Below are 20,663 nucleotides of genomic sequence, written 5' to 3'. Positions count from 1 at the left end.
CTCCGACTCACATACTTTGGACATGTGAGAAGAGACCGGTCCTTGGAGAGGGACATCATGCTTGGGAGGGTGGAGGGACAGCACAGGAGAGGAAGGCTCTCTGTGAGGTGGATTGATTCAGTGACTGGGATAATTGGGATGGGTGTGTCAGAGACAGTGTGATTGGCACAGGACACAGCAGAGTTTAGGGCTGTTGTACATAGGATCGCTATGAGTCGCAAGCGACTCGACGGCACATAACAACAAACAACAACCATTGGTATTGACTGTGGATCCAAGTAAAATGAAATCTGTGACCAAGTCAATCTTTTGTCTATCTATGATGATGTTGCCTATGGGCCCAGTGGTGGATTTTTGTTTTCTTGATGTTAAGATGTAATCTTATATTGAGGCTACAGACTTTGATCTTACACAGCAAGTGCTTCACGTCTTACTCAACATCAACTACTCCAGAATCATTGTGGGTCACAACTAGCCTGCATAATTGTTTCAAAAATGTTTCACAAGTTTCACAGACAATAGGCTGGTACATGCAACTGAGGTGGTCAATGTAGACACCGATTTAAAGCTCTAAAAGGTGTTTCAGTATTATAGATACATTTTCCAAACTACAGTGTCCTTGATTGCTTTTAAAAATCACAGCCTTTTCAAATTTCTTAAAATAATCCTCGCTATTAACAATGTAATCACTAGGAAGATGGAAAAGAACAAAACACCCAAATTGTTAAATTCATTTCTCTACTGACAAACAGAGTAGCCATAAATGCAATTCTCTACTTTAAATCTTGAAAAATATATACTTACTGAATCCACAAGATTTTCTGTTTTGTCTATCAATAATTCCAACCTTTCTCCACGTTGAGCTACCAGATCTGAAAATAGCAGAACAGAAAAGATTATGATTTACATTATAAATATGGCATTTATTTTTGTCTGTAAAGCAGATTTGATTTAAATTACAGTTGATATTATTCAAAACTCATGATAATTACAGAAGTATTGCCATTTTCAAGGTATAAAAGACTTTAGAAAGCCTACCAATTAATGCAGGGATTGTTGATGTTGCTGTTAATGCACTGTGGAGTTTGAACCAACTCATAGCTGACCCTTCAGTGGGTTTTCAGTGGCAGTAAATCATGTGGGAGAAGACTGTTTACCTTTCTGTCATTGAACAGCTGGTGTATTTGAACTACCTGCCTTTGGGTTGGCAGAGCAACTCCTTACAACTAAGCCAAGATAGAGAGATGAACATTTTTTTCCTCAGCAAAGGTATGTTTTTGTTGTTGTGTGTTCTCAAGTCAGAGCTGACTCATATCTGATGCTCTAGTGGGTTTTCAGAGGCAGTAACCTGCATAGGAGAAGACTGTCCATTCCTTTCTCACTAAGCAGCTCAGCTGGTGAACTTCTACTGTTTGCCTTTGAGTTGGCGGCACAATTCCTTAGCACTAACCCAACAGAGCTCCCTGCAAAGGTATAGATACTAATATTTTTATTGATAGTTTATAAGGTCCTTGTTTCAAATACTCAACTTTGCAAGACATAGACAACAGAGAAATAAAACTGCATGGCAGTTTCAAACTGAACTCTATGTGGAAAGGCAGGCAGCAAATCAGATTTAGCCCAAGGGTTTTAATTTACAAATGCCTGAATTAAGGACATGATCCAAGTTTTAAAAAAGAAGTGACTGCTATTGTTTTAATTAGGGGTCTTAGGTTGAGTAAAATTCTTAGTGATGCTATATACAGATTTGAACTCAGCCCTACCTGGCACCATCCTTGGGACCATTGTTAAAGTCCATGTGTCAATCCACCTTGTTGAGGATGTTGTTCTCTTTGCCAGCATAGTGTCTGTTTCCAAGGACTGGCTCCTCCTGGCAACACACACCAAAGTATGTCAGGTGAAGCGTCACCATCCTTGCCTCTAAGGAAAAATCTGGTTGTACTTCCTCCAAGACAGATTTTTTTTTTGTTTTGTGTTCTTTTGGCAGCCCATGGAATATTTAATACTCTTCACCAACACCAAAATTCAAAGGCATCAATTCTTCTTTGGTATTTCTTATTCACTGTCCAACTGTCAGATACATGTTTGTTGTTGTTGTGATGTGCCACTGAGTCGCCTGCGACTCATACTGACCCTATGTCCAACAGCCCGAAACCCTGCTCTGTGCCTTGCCAATCTTATTATCTCTAATATCTCTAACACCCCTATCGCCACTACCCCAGTGACTGAATCAATTAATCTCGAGGGTCTTCCTCTCCTGACCTGTCCCTCCACCCTCCCAAGCATGACATCTCTCTCCAAGGACAGGTCCCTCCTTGCAACAAGGCCAAAATTATGTCAGACGAAGCTTCAGAATCCTTGCCTCCAAGGAGCAGCCTGGCTTCACCCTCTCTAGGACGAACTTGTTTGTTCTCCTAGCAGTCCATGTTATGTATATTCAATACTCTTCTTCAGCACCACAGCTCAAAGGCATCAACTCTCGTTCTATCATCCATAGTCCTTTTCCAGCTTTCTGATGCACAGCAAGTAACTTAAAAGACTATGGCCTGGATCTGGTGCACCTTAGTCTCCAGACTGACATTGCTACACTTCAGTACTTTGGAGAGGTCTCTGACAGCAGACTTTCCCAATGCCATTCGTCTTTTAATTTCCTGGCTGCTGGTACCAAGAGTGTTGATTGTAGAGCCAAGCAAACTGAAGCTGTCAACAATCTTAATCTCTTCAGTCTCTATCATGATGCTGCCAATTAGCCCAGAGTTAAGACTCTCTGTTTTCTTGGTATTGAGTTTCAATCCATATTTTAGGCTGCAGTCCTTGACCTTCTGCAGCAAGCACTTCAGGTCCTCCTCAGTTTCAGCAAGCAGGGTTGTGTCTTCTGCATAATGTACACTGTTGATGAATCTGCCTCCAAGCCTGATGCCACACTTATCAAAGAGCCCAGCCTCCCAGATAATCTGTTCTGCATATAGATTGAAAAGATATGGAGATAGGACACATCCTTGATGCACACTCTTCCCAATTTTGAACCATGCAGTATTTCCTTGCTTTGTTCTGACAACTGTCTCCTGGTCCAAGTATAGGTTTCACATAAGCCCAAACAAGTGTTCTGGGATAAATAGGCTTGAAAATACCACGGTTTGGATAAGGTACACTCTAAGTTTTTAAAATGACATTTTTGTTCTTTAGAACTTTGAAGAGGGTCTTGACAGCAGATTTCTCAAATGTAACATATCTTTTGATGTCCTGACTACTACTACTACTACTACTACTACTACTGATATTGATTGTGATCCAAATAAAATGAAGTTCCTGAACATTTCAATCTTTTCTCCATCTATCATGATATTGCCTATAGGTCCAGTGGTGAGGATTTTTTTCCTTCTTTTTATGGGTCTTGTGGGCTAAGATGCAATCCTTATTGAATTTTTATGACATCTTCAATATGGGTTAAGATGTAATCCATATTGAAGGCTGTGTAGTCTTTGATCTTCTTCAGCAACTGCTTTAAATCCTCTTAACTCTTTGCAAGCAAGGTTGTGTCATCTGCATAATGCAGGCTGTTAATGAGCCTTCCTCCAATTATGATGTCATATTCTTCTTCAACGAGTCCAGCTTCTCAAATAATTTGTTCAGCATACAGACTGGTTAGAGAATGGATACAAACCTGATGCACACCTCTCCTGATTTTAAACCATGCAGTATTCCCTTCTTCTGTTCAGACAAGCTTCTTGGCTTATAAATAGTATTTGCATGAGCACAAACAAGTCTTCTGAGATTACCATTCTTCTCAATATTTGCCATAATTTGTTAAGATCCACACAGTCAAATGTCATTGCATAATCAATAAAATACAAGTGAACATCCTTCTCATATTCTCTGCTTTTAGTCAAGATCCATGTGATGACATCAGCAAAGACATCTCCTGTGCCATGAGGTGGGAACCCAAAATCACTGAGAGAAGGGTACCTCCTTGTTCTGTTAAAGAAACTGCTTATAAGTTGATGTATAGGTTTCACACTAGCACAATTAAATGGTCTGGAATTCTCATTCTTCTCACTATTGCTCCTAAGTTATGGCAATCTTCAAAGCCTCTGCATAGCCAATAAAACACCAAGTAAACACTTTGCTGGTTGTCTCTATTTTCAGCTAAGATCTGAAATCAGTAAAGAGAATCAATGTTCCATGGCCTCTTGCATATCAATGTACTGTTCCAGTTACCTTTGAAAAAAATTAATTAGTAAGATTTCAGGTGCATGTGATATTGTTTGATAATTCACATATTTTGTTGGTCTACCTTTTTTAAGAATGGGAACAAACATGGATATCCTCCAGTCAGCTGGCAAGATTATCTGTCTTCCAAATTTAATGCACAGAACAGTGAGAACATCCAGGGTTGCATCTGTTTCCTGAAACACCTTAATTGGTATTCCATCAAACTGGGTCCTTACTTCTTGCTAATTCCTTCAGAATACTTGAATATCTTTAGTCTTCAGTATTACTGGTTCCTGAACATATGCCACTTCCTGAAATGGTTCAGTGTGGACCAAATTTTTGGTACAGTGACTCTATGCATTCCTTCCATCTTCTATTGATGCTTCCTGCATTATTAAGAATTTTCTCCATAGAATCCTTCAGTATTGCATTCAGTATTGCAATTTGAGGCATGAATTTGTTCTTCATTTAGTTCTTTCCAGCTTGGGAAACACTTAGCATGTTCTTCCCTTTGGTTTTCTAACTCCAAGTCTTTGCACATTTAAAAATTATACTTTGTCTTCTCAAATTGCTCTTTGAAATCTTCTAATCAGCTCTCTTTATTTCATCATTTCTGCTTTTATCTTCTTAATACTGAAGAGCAAATTTCAGAATCTCTTCTAACATTCATTTAAGCTTTTTCTTTCTCTCCTTTTTTCATAGATGATATATGTGATGTCATCCTACAACTCATCTGGTCTTCAGTTGTTAGTGTTCAAGGCATCAAATCTATTTGTGTGTGTGTGTGTGTGTGTGTGGTTTGCACATACTTTTTATTAGTTGAATAAATGGGTATTTGTCAATATGTACATAATTACACAGAAGCGATCGTAGACATTAGTAATATCTGGATTCAGATGGCCAAGAAGCTTCAGGGAAGTGAATCTGAGCTCTGCTTCCTCAACTATAAAATCAGGGTCTTGACACCTGTGTCGCCCCCACTGCAAGGTTCAAATTCAGAAACATGATAATTCTGTGAGAACTTATTTGAAACAAGTCAACTGGTATCCTACGATTCCTGGGGCCTTATTTTTTGCCAATGCTTTGACTGAAGCTTGAACTTCTTTATTACCATAGGGTACTTCCTGAAATATCTGATTGCTGGCCAATTCCTTTTGGTACAGTGATTCTGTGTATTCCCACCATCTTCTTTTGATATTCCTTGGGCCATTCAAGATTTTGCCCATAGCATCCCTAAGTATTGTACCCAAGGTTTGGAGCTGTTTTTCAGTTCTTTAAGCTTGAAAAATGCCAACCAAGTTATTAGCTGACCTTTGAAATATTCTTCTCTTATCATATACAGGGTTCCCAAAGGTTTTCCCCTAATCATTAGGTTGTCTTTTGTCAGTTGCTTTTTACAAAAGGTACCAAGATCACACTCAAGAGGGCAAAGATATAATCTTTAATAAATCCTTCTGGAACAAACAGATTTCACGTACAAGAAAACAAAAGTCCTTAATGTTCAAATACTAACTAAAAAAATGTTAACAGATCTAAATGTAAATACTAAAATTACTCTCAATCACGATTTGCTTCTTTGCTTGCAACAGGTACGATCTAAACTCAAGTCAGCTAACAGGATTGAGGCTGGGCCCTGCAGAGAAATCAGCAGACCCTTCCAGGACAGAGAAATCCCTGCACCTCACCTCCCTTGTTGCTCCATTTCCATTTGCTTCTTCACTTGGCATAGCTTCAGTTCTGAGGGCCGGTGGCCCTTGGACCAAGAAGGGATCACCAATATACAAGATCCTGACAAGACATCACCTTTACCTAGTACAAGAATGAAGACAAAGACCTTCCCCTAAACCATCACAGAGAGTAGAGAGTTGAGAATCTTGGCCACACAACTCCATAGACCCAGGATGGTAGACAAAAGAAATACTCCTTACATTGGCACCCTTGCTCTTGTGCCACTTCTGAGACAAAGGAGGACAAAGAATTCAGGAGAGAAGATGTCATCAGGTGAGACACTTCCCAGAGCCAGCACTTTCAGGTGCACTGGAAAAAGGGGCCTGAAAGTCCCCTGGAGACCTCCATTTGAGAATCCCTTCCACTGTAGCAGCAACCCAGGGCCTAAAGAGCGCAACAGAATTTGGGACAGAGAGCTACAAGTATGAAAGAACCTTACTCTCTTAGCTGGTACAATGAAGTACAAGACAGAGAGCTGCCTTCAAAGACCCCTGATCATAAACCACTTAGTGGAGCAGGTGCTCTAGCACCACTCTGCCACTCTGCAGACAAGGGAGGACAAAAAGTTGAGAGGGGGACTACAATAAAGCAAGATTCCTGCAGGGCTGCATTGCAGACCAAAGAATACCTGAAGAAATTTAGGAAAGGCAGTAATTCTGGAGAGGCCTTCCAGTGAAGTATTACACACTATACATAAAACAGTGTAAGCTGGCAATGAAGCAAAACCACCAGAAATATTAGAAGTATCAACAACTTATAAAGACACAAGAGAAATGGCCTAACACCAAGAAAAATTTCACATGTTCAGAAAGCAGCAAGCAGGTTCAAACATTGTGAAAAACAAATTCTGCCCTCTCCTAAAAAAGCAGAGGATATTGCAGACCGAATGAATACCCTAGAGTCAGAGAGGTAGAAGACATGTACTGATATGGAGTCATATGAACAGCTATGGAAGAAAGTACAAATTAAGAAGGCAATAATGGAAGCCAGAAATAAAGTGAATACCTCAGAGGCAGAGAACCAGAAGACATATATTGATGCAGAGTTATTTGAAAATCTACAGAGGAAAGTACAAATGATGGAAGACAGTGAATACTCCACAGACAGGGAGCCAGACGAAATATATAAATAAAGAGGAAATTACACAACTATGGAAGAAAATGCAAAAGACGGAAGAAAGAATTAAAACTACAGATATTGAAGTATAAGAAATCATTACAAGACAGAGGGTACAGCCAACACTTCCCTTAAAATTTCCAGTATTTTTGGTCTTGTTTTCACAGATTCCTTAAGTTCCTTCTTTTCTACAAAATACTTCTGTGAGCAACAATAAAAGATCTAAATAAATGGGAAAATGTTACCTGTTAATGGACAGGAGGACTGAATATAATGAAAATGACAGAACTACCAAAAGCAATCTACATGTTTACTGCAATCCCAAAACATATTCCAAATTCATTTTTCAAGGAGATTGAAAAGGCAATTGTCAAGTTTATTTGAAGAACAAAAAGACCCCAAATAAGCAAAACATTTCTGAAAAACAAGAATGAAGTGGGAGGCATAGCACTCCCTGATCTCAAATCCTACTAAACAGTTGTAATAACCAAAACAGCATGATACTGGTACACAGACAAGTGGAACAGAATCAAGAAACCAGAAATTAATCCACATTTCTATGGTCAGCTGATATTTGACAAGGAAACAAAAATCTATCAAATGGGGAAATGACAACCTCTTCAACAAATGGTGCTGGTAAACTGGACTGGTACCTGCAAAAAGCTGAAGCAGGATCCACACCTCTCACCATATACAAAATTTAACTCAAAGTAGATCAGAGACCTGGGAGTAAAGTCTCAAACCATAAAGTTCACCAGAGACAAACTGAGATCAAGCTTAGATGGCCTAGTCGGTCTATGGTATAAAGAGATTGCAAAATAGAGTCAGAAATGCACAATCTGGAGAGGATAAAACCGACGAACGGGACCTTCTAAAGATTAATTCCCTCTGTGCATAAAAAACCTTTTCCTCACACACACAAAATAAAAAAATAACATTTTTTTTTAAAACAAAAAACCCCCACCTTTTCCAATAGGGTGAAAAGAAAACCTGATTGAGAAAAAGTATTTGGCAATACCGTCTCAGACAAGTTCTCATAACAAAAGTTTACAAAATCCTACAGGGCCTCCACAAGTAAAAGACTGATGACACAATTACAGAATGGGCAAAGACATGAAAAGACCTTTCACAGAGGAAGATATTCAGACGGCAACGGACACATGAAGAAATGCTCACAATCACTGGCAATAAGAGAGACACAAATCAAAACTACAATGAGATACCATCTATCCCCAGTAGCAGTGGCAAAGTTTAATAGGGCAGTAAGTAATAAATGTTGGAGAGGATGAGACGAGATAGGAATTCTCATACACTGTTGGTGGGACTGTTGAAATGACACAACCACTCTGGAAGGCAGTTTGGTGTTTCCTCTAAAAGCTGAACATAAAAATTCCCTGTGATTCAGCTATTCCAGTCCTAGGAATATGCCCCAAGGAATTACTGAGACACAAATGAAGACTGGTACACTTATGTTCATAGCAGTGTTATTCGTAATTGCAAGAACATGGAAGCAGCTGAAATGTGTAACCACAATCCAATCTATTTAGAAATTATGGTACATTCACACCATGGAAAACTATGCAGTACTTGGGAGAATGATTACGAAAATTACTACATAACCTTGAGAGAGACTAGAGGGTATATTACGCTGAGTGAATTAACTCGGTCTCTCAAGCATAAATACTGCATAGGACTATTACTGTAAAAACAGAAGGATAGCTAGTAAAATATATAAGGGACTCTAAAGGGGGAAGAAGTAGGAACAGAGGGCTGAGGGTTGGCAGGGAGGAAATCATAAGGTCACATGATTTGGTGGGTAGAGGAAGGGGGGAGGTAAGCGAAATGGGAAAGATCCAGTGGGGTTCTGGAAAGACAGTGTAATGATAGGCCTGGTTTTATAAAGCCTAATTAGTAAGGATGTCAGTTTGAGAACTAAGGTGCTTCTACTTCTGGCCATAGTTTTTCCTATCACTTGCTATGCATATGAGAGCTGGACAATGAATAGGGATTACAGAAGAAGAATTTTGAATTGTAGTGTTAGAGAAGAGCACTGAACATCCCACGGACAGCCAAAAGAACAAATAAATATGTTTTGGAAAGGGTGCAGCCAGAATGCTCTTTGTAGGCAAGGATGATGAGGCTTGCCTCGCATACTTCGGGCATGTTACCAGGAAGGGCTATTCCTTGGAGAGGGACATGATGCTGGGAAGGGTGGAGGGTTGGCAAAGAAGAAGAAGACGACCCCAAACCAGATGGATTGACATGGTGACTGCCGCAATGGGCTCTAGTGTGTTAGGAAGTGTGAAGATGGCACAGGATAGGACAGGGTTCAGATCCGCTATTCATAGGGTTGCTATGAATCATACTTGACTTGATGGCATCTAACAACAACTATAACAACAATGAATGAGAATGATTGTATGAAATACAATGTGAATGAAGGATAGTGTGAAACATAATGTATATGAATTTTGTATGCAATCCAATGGAAAAAAATTATTCTCTTATAATAAATCTTAGAAGAAAATAGCTGTTAAACCTTTGTGACCTAGGATCATGCACAGAAACCATAAGTAACAAAAGGGGTGGATGCAATAAATTGGACTGCATAATGAAAACCTTTTGTACTGAAAGACATTATCTAAAAAGTCAGTAAAAAGTTATTCTTGAGTGGTGCAAATGGTTTGCACTTGACTTCTAAACACAGGTTGGTGTTTTGAACCCACCAAGCAAACTAGTCACTTACTTCCTTAGGATTACAGTCACTGACAATCCTCTGGAAAACACTTTACTCTGAAACACACAGGGCTACCACTAATCAAGATGTACTTGACAATAACAGGTTTGTCTTTAGTTTATACCACCCACATGATTTCCAACATGCTCAAGTTTATTGTTATAGCCACTGTATAAATCCATTTCCTGGAGAGTCTTTCTCTCTTTTGCTGACTCTCTACTTTTCCAAGCAGGGTGTCTTTTTCCAATGACTGGTCGCCTTGTGACAATATGCTCAAAGTATGTAAAATGAAGTTTTAACATCTTCTAAAGGAGCACCTAACACTTAGCTTAATTAAACTAAGTCATAGCATTTTCTTTTTTTTTTTTTTCTGAAGAGGATCAAGTCCACTGAGTCGTAAGGCAATCTTTACAAGTTATATTCCAAACTTTCTGGAATAATTCCAAAATACTGGAATAATAATATTGCATTTCATTAACTACAAAAGTGACATTCATACATGAATAACTTTTCTGATCACAATCTGCAAAACACTGTGCTTTTAACAAAGTGTACAGTGATCTAACATAAGATAATACATATATGTACAATTATTTAGGGAAATTCTTTAAGCATTTCCAAGAACAGGTTATGGTTAATAAACTCGGCCGCACCCAACACCCATAAATTACTTTCTATATTGCTATCAGGACACTGAAATACATTTCCAATAAATCCATTATTATAAGCAGAATATCCTAAAATGCATTGTGAATATCCCCAGGATAGGAAATACTCTGGTTTGTTAAGTACAATTTTCTTGGGGCTAGAATAATAGCATTTTATCCTTCGAGGGGAAACAGTCCAAAGTGAAGGAGAATTTCTGCTATTAAGTAAGGGACTGAAGGAATTACTGTTTTATTATTATTAAACTTATTATTAGTAAAACTTCTTTTCATACTGTAATATTCCCTACTACAGTTAACTGTTTTTCGCCCACAGGTCCATTTTGTCTGTGGTCTGAGCTGTATGCTAGCACCAGGACCAGTACCATGTCCACTGCGGGCGAGACAAATAGGAACTTGTGCAGCAAGAGCGGTGATACTGACCATTCCCTCTTTATGTGTTTCTTGAGGACAACTGCCACATCTTTCTCAGGGGAAGGAACTGGTGTGTTAAAAGTTCTTAGTGTTTCAGGGAGCTCTGGTGGCCTAGTGGCAAGAAGCTGCACTGCAATCCCAGAGGTGTGTGGTTCCAATCCACCAGATGCTCTGCTGGAGAAGGAGGGACAATCTCCTCCTTGTACCAGTCAGATCTGATTTGACGGTACACACACAAAAATAATAAAATAAACTTAAAAAAAAAGTTCTTAGTGTTTCAACCATCGTGTCATCAGGGATCCTGGTTTTGTGAGCAGACATCCAAGAAAATTCTTGCTGACACAAGAACTCAAGGCTCAGTTACAGCCTTAAATCATATCAAAGGATTGCGAACAGGGTGGATGAGGGAAAGTATTCTGTATGGTCTTTGTTGACGTAGGAGGAATGACATCTTCCTTTGTACCAAAGTCACTGTCAGTATTGGGTCGTCCTTCAGTGACTTCGTTGATGACAAGTAAGCTTTGTCTTCTCAGTGAAGCCTTTTCCACATTCCTTGCACACATAGGGCTTCTCTCCAGTATGAGTTCGTTGATGGACAGTGAGTTTCCCCTTCGCAATGAACCCTTTGCCACACTTTGTGCACACATAGGGTCTCTCTTGAGTGTGAGTAATCTGGTGGCAAGTGAGGAGACTATTCAAGGTGAAGCCTTTCCCACACTCCCCACACACATAGGGCTTCTCGCCAGTATGAGTTCGCTGATGGGCAGTGAGGCGACTCCTCCAGGGGAACCCTTTTCCACACTCGTTGCAGACATAGCGTTCCTCTCCAGTGTGAGTTCGCTGATGGAGAGTGAGTGCGGCCTTCGTGCTGAGCCCTTCTGCACGTTCCTTGCACACAGTGGGACTCTTGCATGTATGAGTTCGCTGATGGGCAGTAAGGCGACTCTTCCAGGTGTAGCCTTTGCCACACTCTTGGCAGACATAGGGTTTTTCTGCAGCATGAGTTTGCTGATGGTCAGTGAGGCGACCCTTGGTGATGAACCCTTTTCCACATCCCTGCACACGTAGGGTCTCTCTCGAGTGTGAGTAATCTGGTGGCGAGTAAGGAGACTACTCAAGGTGAAGCCTTTCCCACACTCCCCGCACACATAGGGCTTCTCCCCAGTGTGAGTATTCTGATGACGAGTAAGGCGACTCCTCCGGAAGAACCTTTTTCCACACTCTTTGCACACAAAGGGTTTGTCTCCAGTATGAGTTCGTTGATGTTCAGTGAGGTTACTCTTCCTGGTAAACACTTTCCCACACTCCCCACACATGTAGGGTGTCTCCCCTGTGTGACTTCGCTGATGGACATTGAGACTTGATTTCCTGGGGAAGGCTATGCCACAGTCACTACATACATGGGATTTCTTTGCTTTGGGAGTTGTCTGATTTCTGTGAAGTTTGGCCCTGGAGTCTTTTGATTTCTGACATTTCAGGAAATTCTTTTCAGTCTGAAATCGGTCACAGTCACCGAGGAGCAAGGTCTTCTGTCCACTGAGCTCAGCAGAGTGCTCTACTTGATCGCTAGGTCTCTGCTGGACTGCAGGTAAAGCGGTACTGGATTTCTTAGTTTTCTTAGGCAATTTATACCTATAATGGTTTTCCATGAAATGAAGGTGAGTTCTGTGCAGATGATAAGTATTTTCCAATGAATTCAGGTCATTGTGTTCTGGTCTGTGTAATATTTCTTCATCAGACGAGAGTCCAAGCAAGTGATCATCAACATTCTGGACTTATAGGAAAGAAGAAAATAATAAATTTCACAAATCTGATTTGAAATGAATCTAATAAAAGAATGAAGAAGTGTTGTTGTTGTTTAATGCCATCATAATTAGGAATTTCAATGAGGACATTTCGTGGCCACGTAGTAAGACGCTGGACTGCAATCCCAAAGGCACTCATTTCAATCCACAGGCTGTTCTAGGAGATTAAAGAAGAGGCGTTCCCCTCCTATGAATTTAACTAACACTGAAAACTCGCCGAAGGCCAGGCATGACTCCATCCCAATCCAGGGCACACGACAAATTGAAAAACATTTGGACATTAGTGTAAGTAAAATATTACACTTACTGTTACATTCATACTCATAAAAACAACAGAACAAATTATGAAATGACTGCAGGATGAAGGCACAGAGCTGTAGAGAATTTCTTGGATAAGCCCAAATCAGGCCTCTAAATGTCCCAGCTGCTCCCATGGGGAAGACATGATTTACAGCCTCAGAAAACCACTGGAGGAGAGCTGATGGCCATGAGCTTAGTTGAGTTGGAATAACATTGGATAATAAACAGCTCACGCACACAGATTTGATGGGTCTGAACATAGGACTCATTGCCATGGGGTTGGAACTGACTCACAGCTGACCCCCTAGTGGGCTTTCACACGAGGTGAGTCACATGGGAGGAGACTGTCCATCTTTGCCTGTGAACAGCTGCTGCATTTGAACTGCCTTCCTTGGGATTTTGAGCACAACTTCTTATCCACTAGGCTACGAGTTCTCCCTGAAAAGCTTTCTCTCTGATGTTCAGGGATGTTAATCTGTGGTTGTTCACCTCCTTCCAACCTGGGGAGGGCACCAGGTTTCTGAGGTTGATATCCGATGGACACCAGGTTTCTGTAGTTCTCCAGCATCATGTCCTGGTAAAGGGCCTTCTGAGCAGGGTCCAGAAACTCCCATTCTTCCCACGTGAACTTCAGAGCCACATCACTGCAGTGCTTCCTGAGCCTTCACCATCCTCTGCTCTACTTGGGACATTCTCAAACCTTGGAAGTTCTGTCTTTGTCCTTTCTTGATATGTTCTAATTCCTGCTCAGCAATCTCAGCCTCCCATGGATGGTTCCCCAAATAAGCTCCTTCAGCGGCTCGGAAGCACGTCACAAGGCGCCATTCTTGGTTTTGTACGTAAGAAACGTGCGCCGACGGTGCGCGGCGAGGTTGCTTCATTATCCATGTAGAAGTTAGACAATAAATATAAAGATTCAAGACGAATGGACACATCTTTGAACTACAGTGTTGGCAGAGAATAATGAATATATACTATAAGCTATTAAAAAAAACCCAAACAAATTTGTCTTGGATGAAATTCAGCCAGAATGCTCCTTAAAAGCAGGGATGATGAGACTTTTGTTTCATATACTTTGGACATGCTATCAAAAAGGGCCTGTTCCTGAAAAAAGACATCATGCTGGGAAAAGTGGCAGGTAAGTTAAAACGAAGACTCTCAGTGAGATGAACTGACACAGTGACTCTAACAATGAGGAGTCACACTTTAAGTAAAAAGAAAATAATTTATAAAGTAAACAGCATTTGAGGTAAGTAACCTTATCTCCATTGATAGCTCCTAATACTAAAATGTAATAAAGTGCTATTGCAGCCATTCTAGAATAATTTGACCCTCATTAAGTTATAGATTGTCATCAATTTTGCATACAGGCATATGAGCTATGCCATAAAACATACCTATGTTTCTGACCATGATTCCTTTCAATTCATCCACTTGGGCTTGAGTTTCCACCACTTTGTCTAGGCCTTTATTCTCCGAGTGATGCTTCTATAAAAAAATAAGATTTGATTTAGGTCACCCAGACATTACTTATTCTTAAAACATAAACAAGAGGGCTAACAATTTACACTAAGGAATGCTATAAAATTATGTTTATTGATATAAAAGATTGATGGCACTTCATTAGAAAATATCATCAGAGTTAGGAAAAAAAGGTAGCATAAAAATGTTTCTACATGAAATAAAATATCACAGTATAAAATACCTTAATTTAAATAAAGTACAGCAAAATATAATAAATCAAATGTATATTCTTGAGGAAGAAATATAAAAGCATGGTAGTGAAAATCTATAATCTAAACTCAAGCCAGGAAGAAAAGAAGAGAGAAGATTATACTTGAGGCAGTGTGGCGATGACAGGGAAGGGGCGCCCCACACTGTTCCCATTTTGGATATGATGAAACTTGGCTAGCTAATTAACTGAGCATCTGTTCTTCTATCTGCTGGACTGGAACATGCACCCTATTTTCTTGGCTTCTCACAGGATCTAGAATCTAAGATACTGATAATACATATTTTTTAAATTATTATCCATAGTCAACAATTATAACAGCTTTAACATGCGCTTCAGAAGTACACAGTATTTAATAGAAGTACTACAAATTGTTGGAAGCAGGAGTGGCATCCACTTTCTAAACATGACTCTGGAAACTTTATGAACTCTGATAAATGTTGATAGTTATAGAGGGGCATCAGACCTTTTGTTCATGGGGTCGCTGTGAGTCGTGCTTGACTCAAAAGCAATCAACAACAACAATGCAAATCCAGAGTAGTCAAAATAACTAAGCATATCAAATGCTGGCAAGGATGTGAAGAAATTGAAACTTCTGATGGAAATACTAAATGATTTAACCACTTTGGAAATTAGTATGATGATTTATTATAAAATTAAACCTCCCAGATGCTCTGCTGGAGAAGGAAGGGCAATCTCCTGTACCAGTCAGACCTGATTTGATGGTACACACACAAATATAATACAATTAAATTAAAAAATAAAATTAAACCTCATTTATTTTATGCCCCAACAATTCCACTCCCAGGTATATCTGAGAAATGAGATCCTAAGTCCATACAAATACCTGAACACAGATATTCAAAACAGCTTTACTCATGATTGCTGAAAACCGGAACAACTCAAATATCCAGCAACAATTAAATGGATAAAAATGAACAATACATACACTACAGTTGTTGTTGTTGTTATGTGCCGTCGTGTTGCTTGTGGTTCATAGAGGCCCTGTGTACAACAGCCTTAAACCCAGCTCTATCCGGTGTCAATCTTATTGTCTCTGACACACCTACCTCCATTACCCCAGTCACTGAATCAATCCATCTCATCGACTGTCTTCCTCTCTTGTGCTGTCCCTCTCCAAGGACAGGTCCCTCCTTGCAACATGTCCAAAGTATGTCAGACGAAGCTTCAGAATCCTTGCCTCCAAGAAGCAGCCTGGCTTCACCCTCTCTAGGACAAACCTGTTTGTTTTCCTAGCAGTCCATGATATATTCAATACTCGTCTCCAACACCACAATCAAAGGCATAGATTCTCCTTCCATCATTCCTAGTCAATATCCAGTTTTCTGACACATGGCAAGTAATTGCAAAGACTATGGCCTCAATCAGGTGCACCATAGTCTCCAGACTAACATTGTTGTTCTTTGTTCTTTGGAGAGCTCCCTGACAGTAGACTTTCCCCAATGCAATTCCTCTTTTAATTTCCTGGCTGCAGATACTAAGAGTGTTGAATGTGGAGCCAAGCAAACTGTTAATCTCAATCTCTTCACCATCTATCATGATGCTGCTAATCGACCCAGTGGTGAGAATTATTGTTTTCTTGATGTTGAGCTTCAATCCGTATTTAAGGCTGTAGTCCTCGACCTTCTGCAGTAAGCGCTTCAAGTTCCCCTCAGTTTCAGAAAGCAGGGTTGTGCCATCTATGTAACACAAATTATTGATTAGTCTTCCTCCAATCCTGATGCCATATTTCTCCTCATAGAGCCCAACCTTACAGATAATCTGTTCTGCATATAGATTGAAAAGGTTTGGAGATGGGACACTTCCCTGGCTTACACCCTTCCCATTTTTGAACAATGCAGTGTTTCCTTGATCCATTCTGACGACTGCCTCCTGGTCCAGTCCAAGTATAGGTTTCATATATCTATCTGGGATTCCCATTCTTCTCAGAGTGAGCCAGTTTGTTGTGATCCACATAGTCAAATGCCTTTGCATAGTCAATGAAAAACATACAGAAATTCCTCTGGTACTCCCTGCTTTCACTTAAGATCCATCTAACATTAGCTACAATATCCCTACTACCATGGCCTCTTCTAAACCCAGCATACTACCGGGGGGGGGGGGGAGAAGAACAAACTATGGGGTCACACCACAATGGGTGAAAATTAAGTCTTACACTGAGCAAAACAAAGCAAGACACACAGAGAATTCATAATATATGATTTCATTAATATGAAAGCCCAGAAAAAAAAAATCACAAAATTAATTTATAATGACAGTAAACAGACGATTAGTTGCCTAGGGGCAGACTCTGGGGTCAGGGGACAGGCTGAAAAAGGACACTTGTAGGAAAGTTCTCTATCTTGACTGGGGAGGTATTTTTTCACAGGTATATTTGCATGTACTTCACTGAGCTAAGAGAGATTCTGACACAAGAGTTAACTTCAGCTATTAAAACATTAGTCTCCTGTAGGTAATTAAACAAGATGATCATTTGTGTTATTTCTAATTCTATATTTTGACCACTGTTAATAGAGAATCGGAGCTCTGATGGCCTAGTGGGTAAAGTGTTGCTCTACCAACCCGAAGACATGCAGTTTTTACTAATCATTAGTTTTCCAACATACAATGATCCTTTATTTTTTTTAATCAGGAAAATTTTAATATGTTGGCTTATGAGAATTGTAATGATTAAAGTTATATGTCAAGTTGGCTAGGCATGATTCTCAATATTATGTAATTATCCTCCATTTTCTGATTTAACTTAAAAGGTGTCTGCTTAAGGGTATGGCCTGCATTCTCTCTATATATGTATATGTCCAGGTAAATCTCTCTTCTTCCTTCCTTTCCTCCACCCCTTTACTTGCCCTTTATCCAACATATTATTATCTCTACTCTGGTTCTTGGGATATGAGTCAGTAGTTCTGTCTGACTCCTGCAACCACGTGAGTCAGGAGAAGCCTTAAGCCTGAGCCACAGATTTTTGGACTCTACAACCATGTGAGCAACTTCCTTAAAAGAAGTATCTTTCTCCTTTCTATAAAGATGGCGCCAAAAGTGAAGAAGGAAGCTGCTCCTCCCAAAACCAAAGCCAAAGGTAAGGCATTAAAAGCCAAGACGGTCCCAATGGTATCTTAATCTTGCTCTAGAAACTGTGTACTTATGAAATAAACAATGATTTGGGGGGGGGAAGCCAAGAAGGCAGTCCTGAAGGGCATCCACAGCCAAAAAAAAAAAAAAAACAAAAACAAAAACAAAAAACCTCGCACATCACTCATCTTCCTGCAGCCTAAGATGCTAAGACTCTGAAGGCAGCCCAACTACCCCCAGAAAAGCGCCCCCTGGACAAGCTTGACCACAATGCCATCATCAAGTTTCCCCTGACCACTGAGTCAGCCATAAAGAAGAGAGAAGATAGCAACACACTCGTGTTCATTGTGGATGTTAAGGCCAACAAACACCAAATTAAACAAGCTGTCAAGAAGCTCTGACATTGATGTGGCTAGGGTCAACATTTGATTAGGCCTGATGGAGAGAAGAAGGCCTATGATTGACTTATTCCTGACTATGATGCTTTGGATGTTGCCAACAAAATTGGGATCATCTAAACTGAGTGCAACTGGCTAATTCAAAATGCAAATTTTCTCACCCCGCCCTCCAAAAACCCTCTTTCTCTGTGTGTACATGCATGTTTACATATATGGGTGTGTGTGTGTTTTGTTGTTAGGTACCACTGAATTGGAAATGACCCATAGCTAACCTCCAGTGAGCTTTCAGAGGCAGTAAATCACACAGGAGAAGACTGTTCATCTTTTTCCCACAGAGAAGCAGTGGATTTGAACCACATGCCTTTGGATTCGCAGTGCAGCTCCTTACCACTAAACTGTCTATTTATCTATTATTTATCTTCCTCCACGCCCCCCATCTATCGAGATATATATATATACACACACACACACACACACACACACACACACACACACACACACACACATATCGTTGATTGCCTTCAAGTTGAGCACAACTCATAGCAAACCCATGAACAAAAGGCCTGCGGCCCCTCTACAACTACTGACATTTATCAAAGTTCATAGAGTTTCCAGAGGAAAGTTGTTTAGGAAGTGGATGCCACTTCTGCTTCCAAACCTGTCATATTATGTTATTGTTGTCAGGTGCTATTGAGTTGCCTGTGATGCATAGCGACCCTATGTACAGCCTCTCTGAACCTTTCTTTGTCCTGAGCCAATCTCACTAAATTCTGATACACCAACCCCCATTACCCCAGTTACTTTAATAATTCATCTCATCCAGGGTCTATCTCTCCTGCACTGTTCATTTACCCTTCTGAGCATGATGTCTTTCTCCAAGGACCGATCTCTCCTGGCCATGTGTCCAAAGTAAGTGACACGGAGCTTCACAATACTAGCCTCCAAGGAGAGCTTTGTTTCACCCTCTCCTACACAGACTTACTTGTTTTCTTGGCAGTCCATGGTATGTTCAAGACTATTCTCTAGCACCACAACTCAAAGGCATCAATAATTCTTCTGTCATCCTTAGTCAATGTCCAGCTCTCTGAAGAAAACAAGTAATTGAGAAGACCATGGCCTGGATTAGGTGCACCTTTGTATCTAGACTGACATTGTTGCTCTTCAGCACTCTGGAGAGGTCCAGGATAGCAGATTTCCCCAATGCAATTCATCTTTTGATTTCCTGATTGCTGTTGATTGTGGATCCGAGCAAGCTGTAATTGCTAACAACTTCAATCTCTTCTTCATCTATTGTGGTGCTGCCAATTGGCCCGGTGGTGCGAATCTTTGTCTTCTTGATGTTGAGCTTCAATCCTTATTGAAGACTACAGTCCTTGACCTTTTGCAACAAGTGCTTCAGGTCTTCTTTAGTTTCAGCAAGCAAGGTTGTGTCATCTGCATATCGTAGGTTGTTAATGAATCTTCTGCCAATCCTGATGCCACACTCCTCCTCATAAAGCCCTGCCTCCCAAATGATCTGTTATGCATACAGATTGAAAAGGTATGAGGACAGGATGCATCCCTGATGCACTCCTTTCCTGATTTTGAACCATGCAGTGTTACCTTGCTCTGTTCGGAGGTCTGCTTTTTGGTCCAAGTATAGGCTTCATATAAGCACGATCAGGTGTTCTGAGATTCCCATTTCCCTCAAGGTTAGCCACAAATTATTGTGATCCACACAGTCAAAGACCTTTGCATAGTCAATGAAACACAGATAGACATTCTTCTGGTACTCTCTGCTCTCTGCCAAGAGCCATGTGACATTGGCAATAATATCCCTAGTGCTACAACCTCTTCTAAACCCAGCTTGTATTTCAGGAAGTTCTCTGTCAATGTACTGTTCAAGTCTTTTCTGGATAATTTTCAGCAGGATTTTGCTAGGGTGTGATATTGTATGATAATTTCTACCCTTGTGATTTTTGGCCTCTGAAAACCTGCCGGAGGGTCTGCTATGAATCAGTTCCAACCTGATGGTACACAACAATAACAGTATTTCATCCAGTATTTTGAAACCACCAGCAGCTCTGAGGGAGAAAGCCTACTGGAGTCTCATACAGCTATGAGATGGTTCCATCTTGACATTGTTGAGTTGAGATTTTATATATATAAAATCACACATACATACATATATGTGCTTCACTGGTCTGGTTTTGCTCCACAAGAGATCTAAGGTAAGACACTAACATAACAGAAAAGTTAATTGCAGGTGAGGGTCCTCTATATTCGTAATACTTTACAGCAATAAAAAAAGATATAAATAAAACTATTTTATCCTGAGAACGATCTTACCAATTGTGCAGCCAAAACACTTGAAAACTCGCTATTCATGGCATATGGAAGTGCTGTCTGTGCTCTTGAACCATAAGTAGTTTGGAACCTCTTCTTTATCTCATTCAGAAAATTAAAGGCTCGAGAACGTTCAAAATC

At 40.2% G+C, this 20,663-nt stretch overlaps 2 protein-coding genes across 3 annotated transcripts in view; both read right to left on the bottom strand.

The window, feature by feature from the left end:
• Positions 1–20,663, bottom strand: part of LOC102869418 (vesicle-associated membrane protein 7-like) — a 47,429-nt gene that overhangs the window by 14,957 nt on the left and 11,809 nt on the right. For both annotated transcript variants that reach the window (XM_006899959.1, XM_006899960.1), the window contains 3 exons: positions 20,526–20,663; positions 14,375–14,465; positions 805–872 (listed from right to left, as the gene is read on the bottom strand). In XM_006899959.1, coding sequence (XP_006900021.1) covers positions 805–872; positions 14,375–14,465; positions 20,526–20,663 — 297 coding nt within the window. The remainder of the gene's footprint in view (positions 1–804; positions 873–14,374; positions 14,466–20,525) is intronic.
• LOC102871727 (zinc finger protein 615-like) lies at positions 11,568–14,246 on the bottom strand. The gene is made up of 3 exons (XM_006899962.1): positions 14,236–14,246; positions 13,478–13,633; positions 11,568–12,504 (listed from the first exon to the last, which is right to left on the bottom strand). Exons 1-3 carry the CDS (start codon positions 14,244–14,246, stop codon positions 11,568–11,570), a joined length of 1,104 nt encoding a protein of 367 aa, XP_006900024.1.

Source organism: Elephantulus edwardii, unplaced genomic scaffold (assembly GCF_000299155.1).
Source record: "Elephantulus edwardii isolate Elephantulus edwardi_28Jun2011 unplaced genomic scaffold, EleEdw1.0 scaffold00269, whole genome shotgun sequence".
Lineage (NCBI taxonomy): Eukaryota > Metazoa > Chordata > Mammalia > Macroscelidea > Macroscelididae > Elephantulus > Elephantulus edwardii.
Note: the sequence above shows the minus strand (reverse complement) of the source record. Positions and strands in the feature narration are given on the sequence as shown.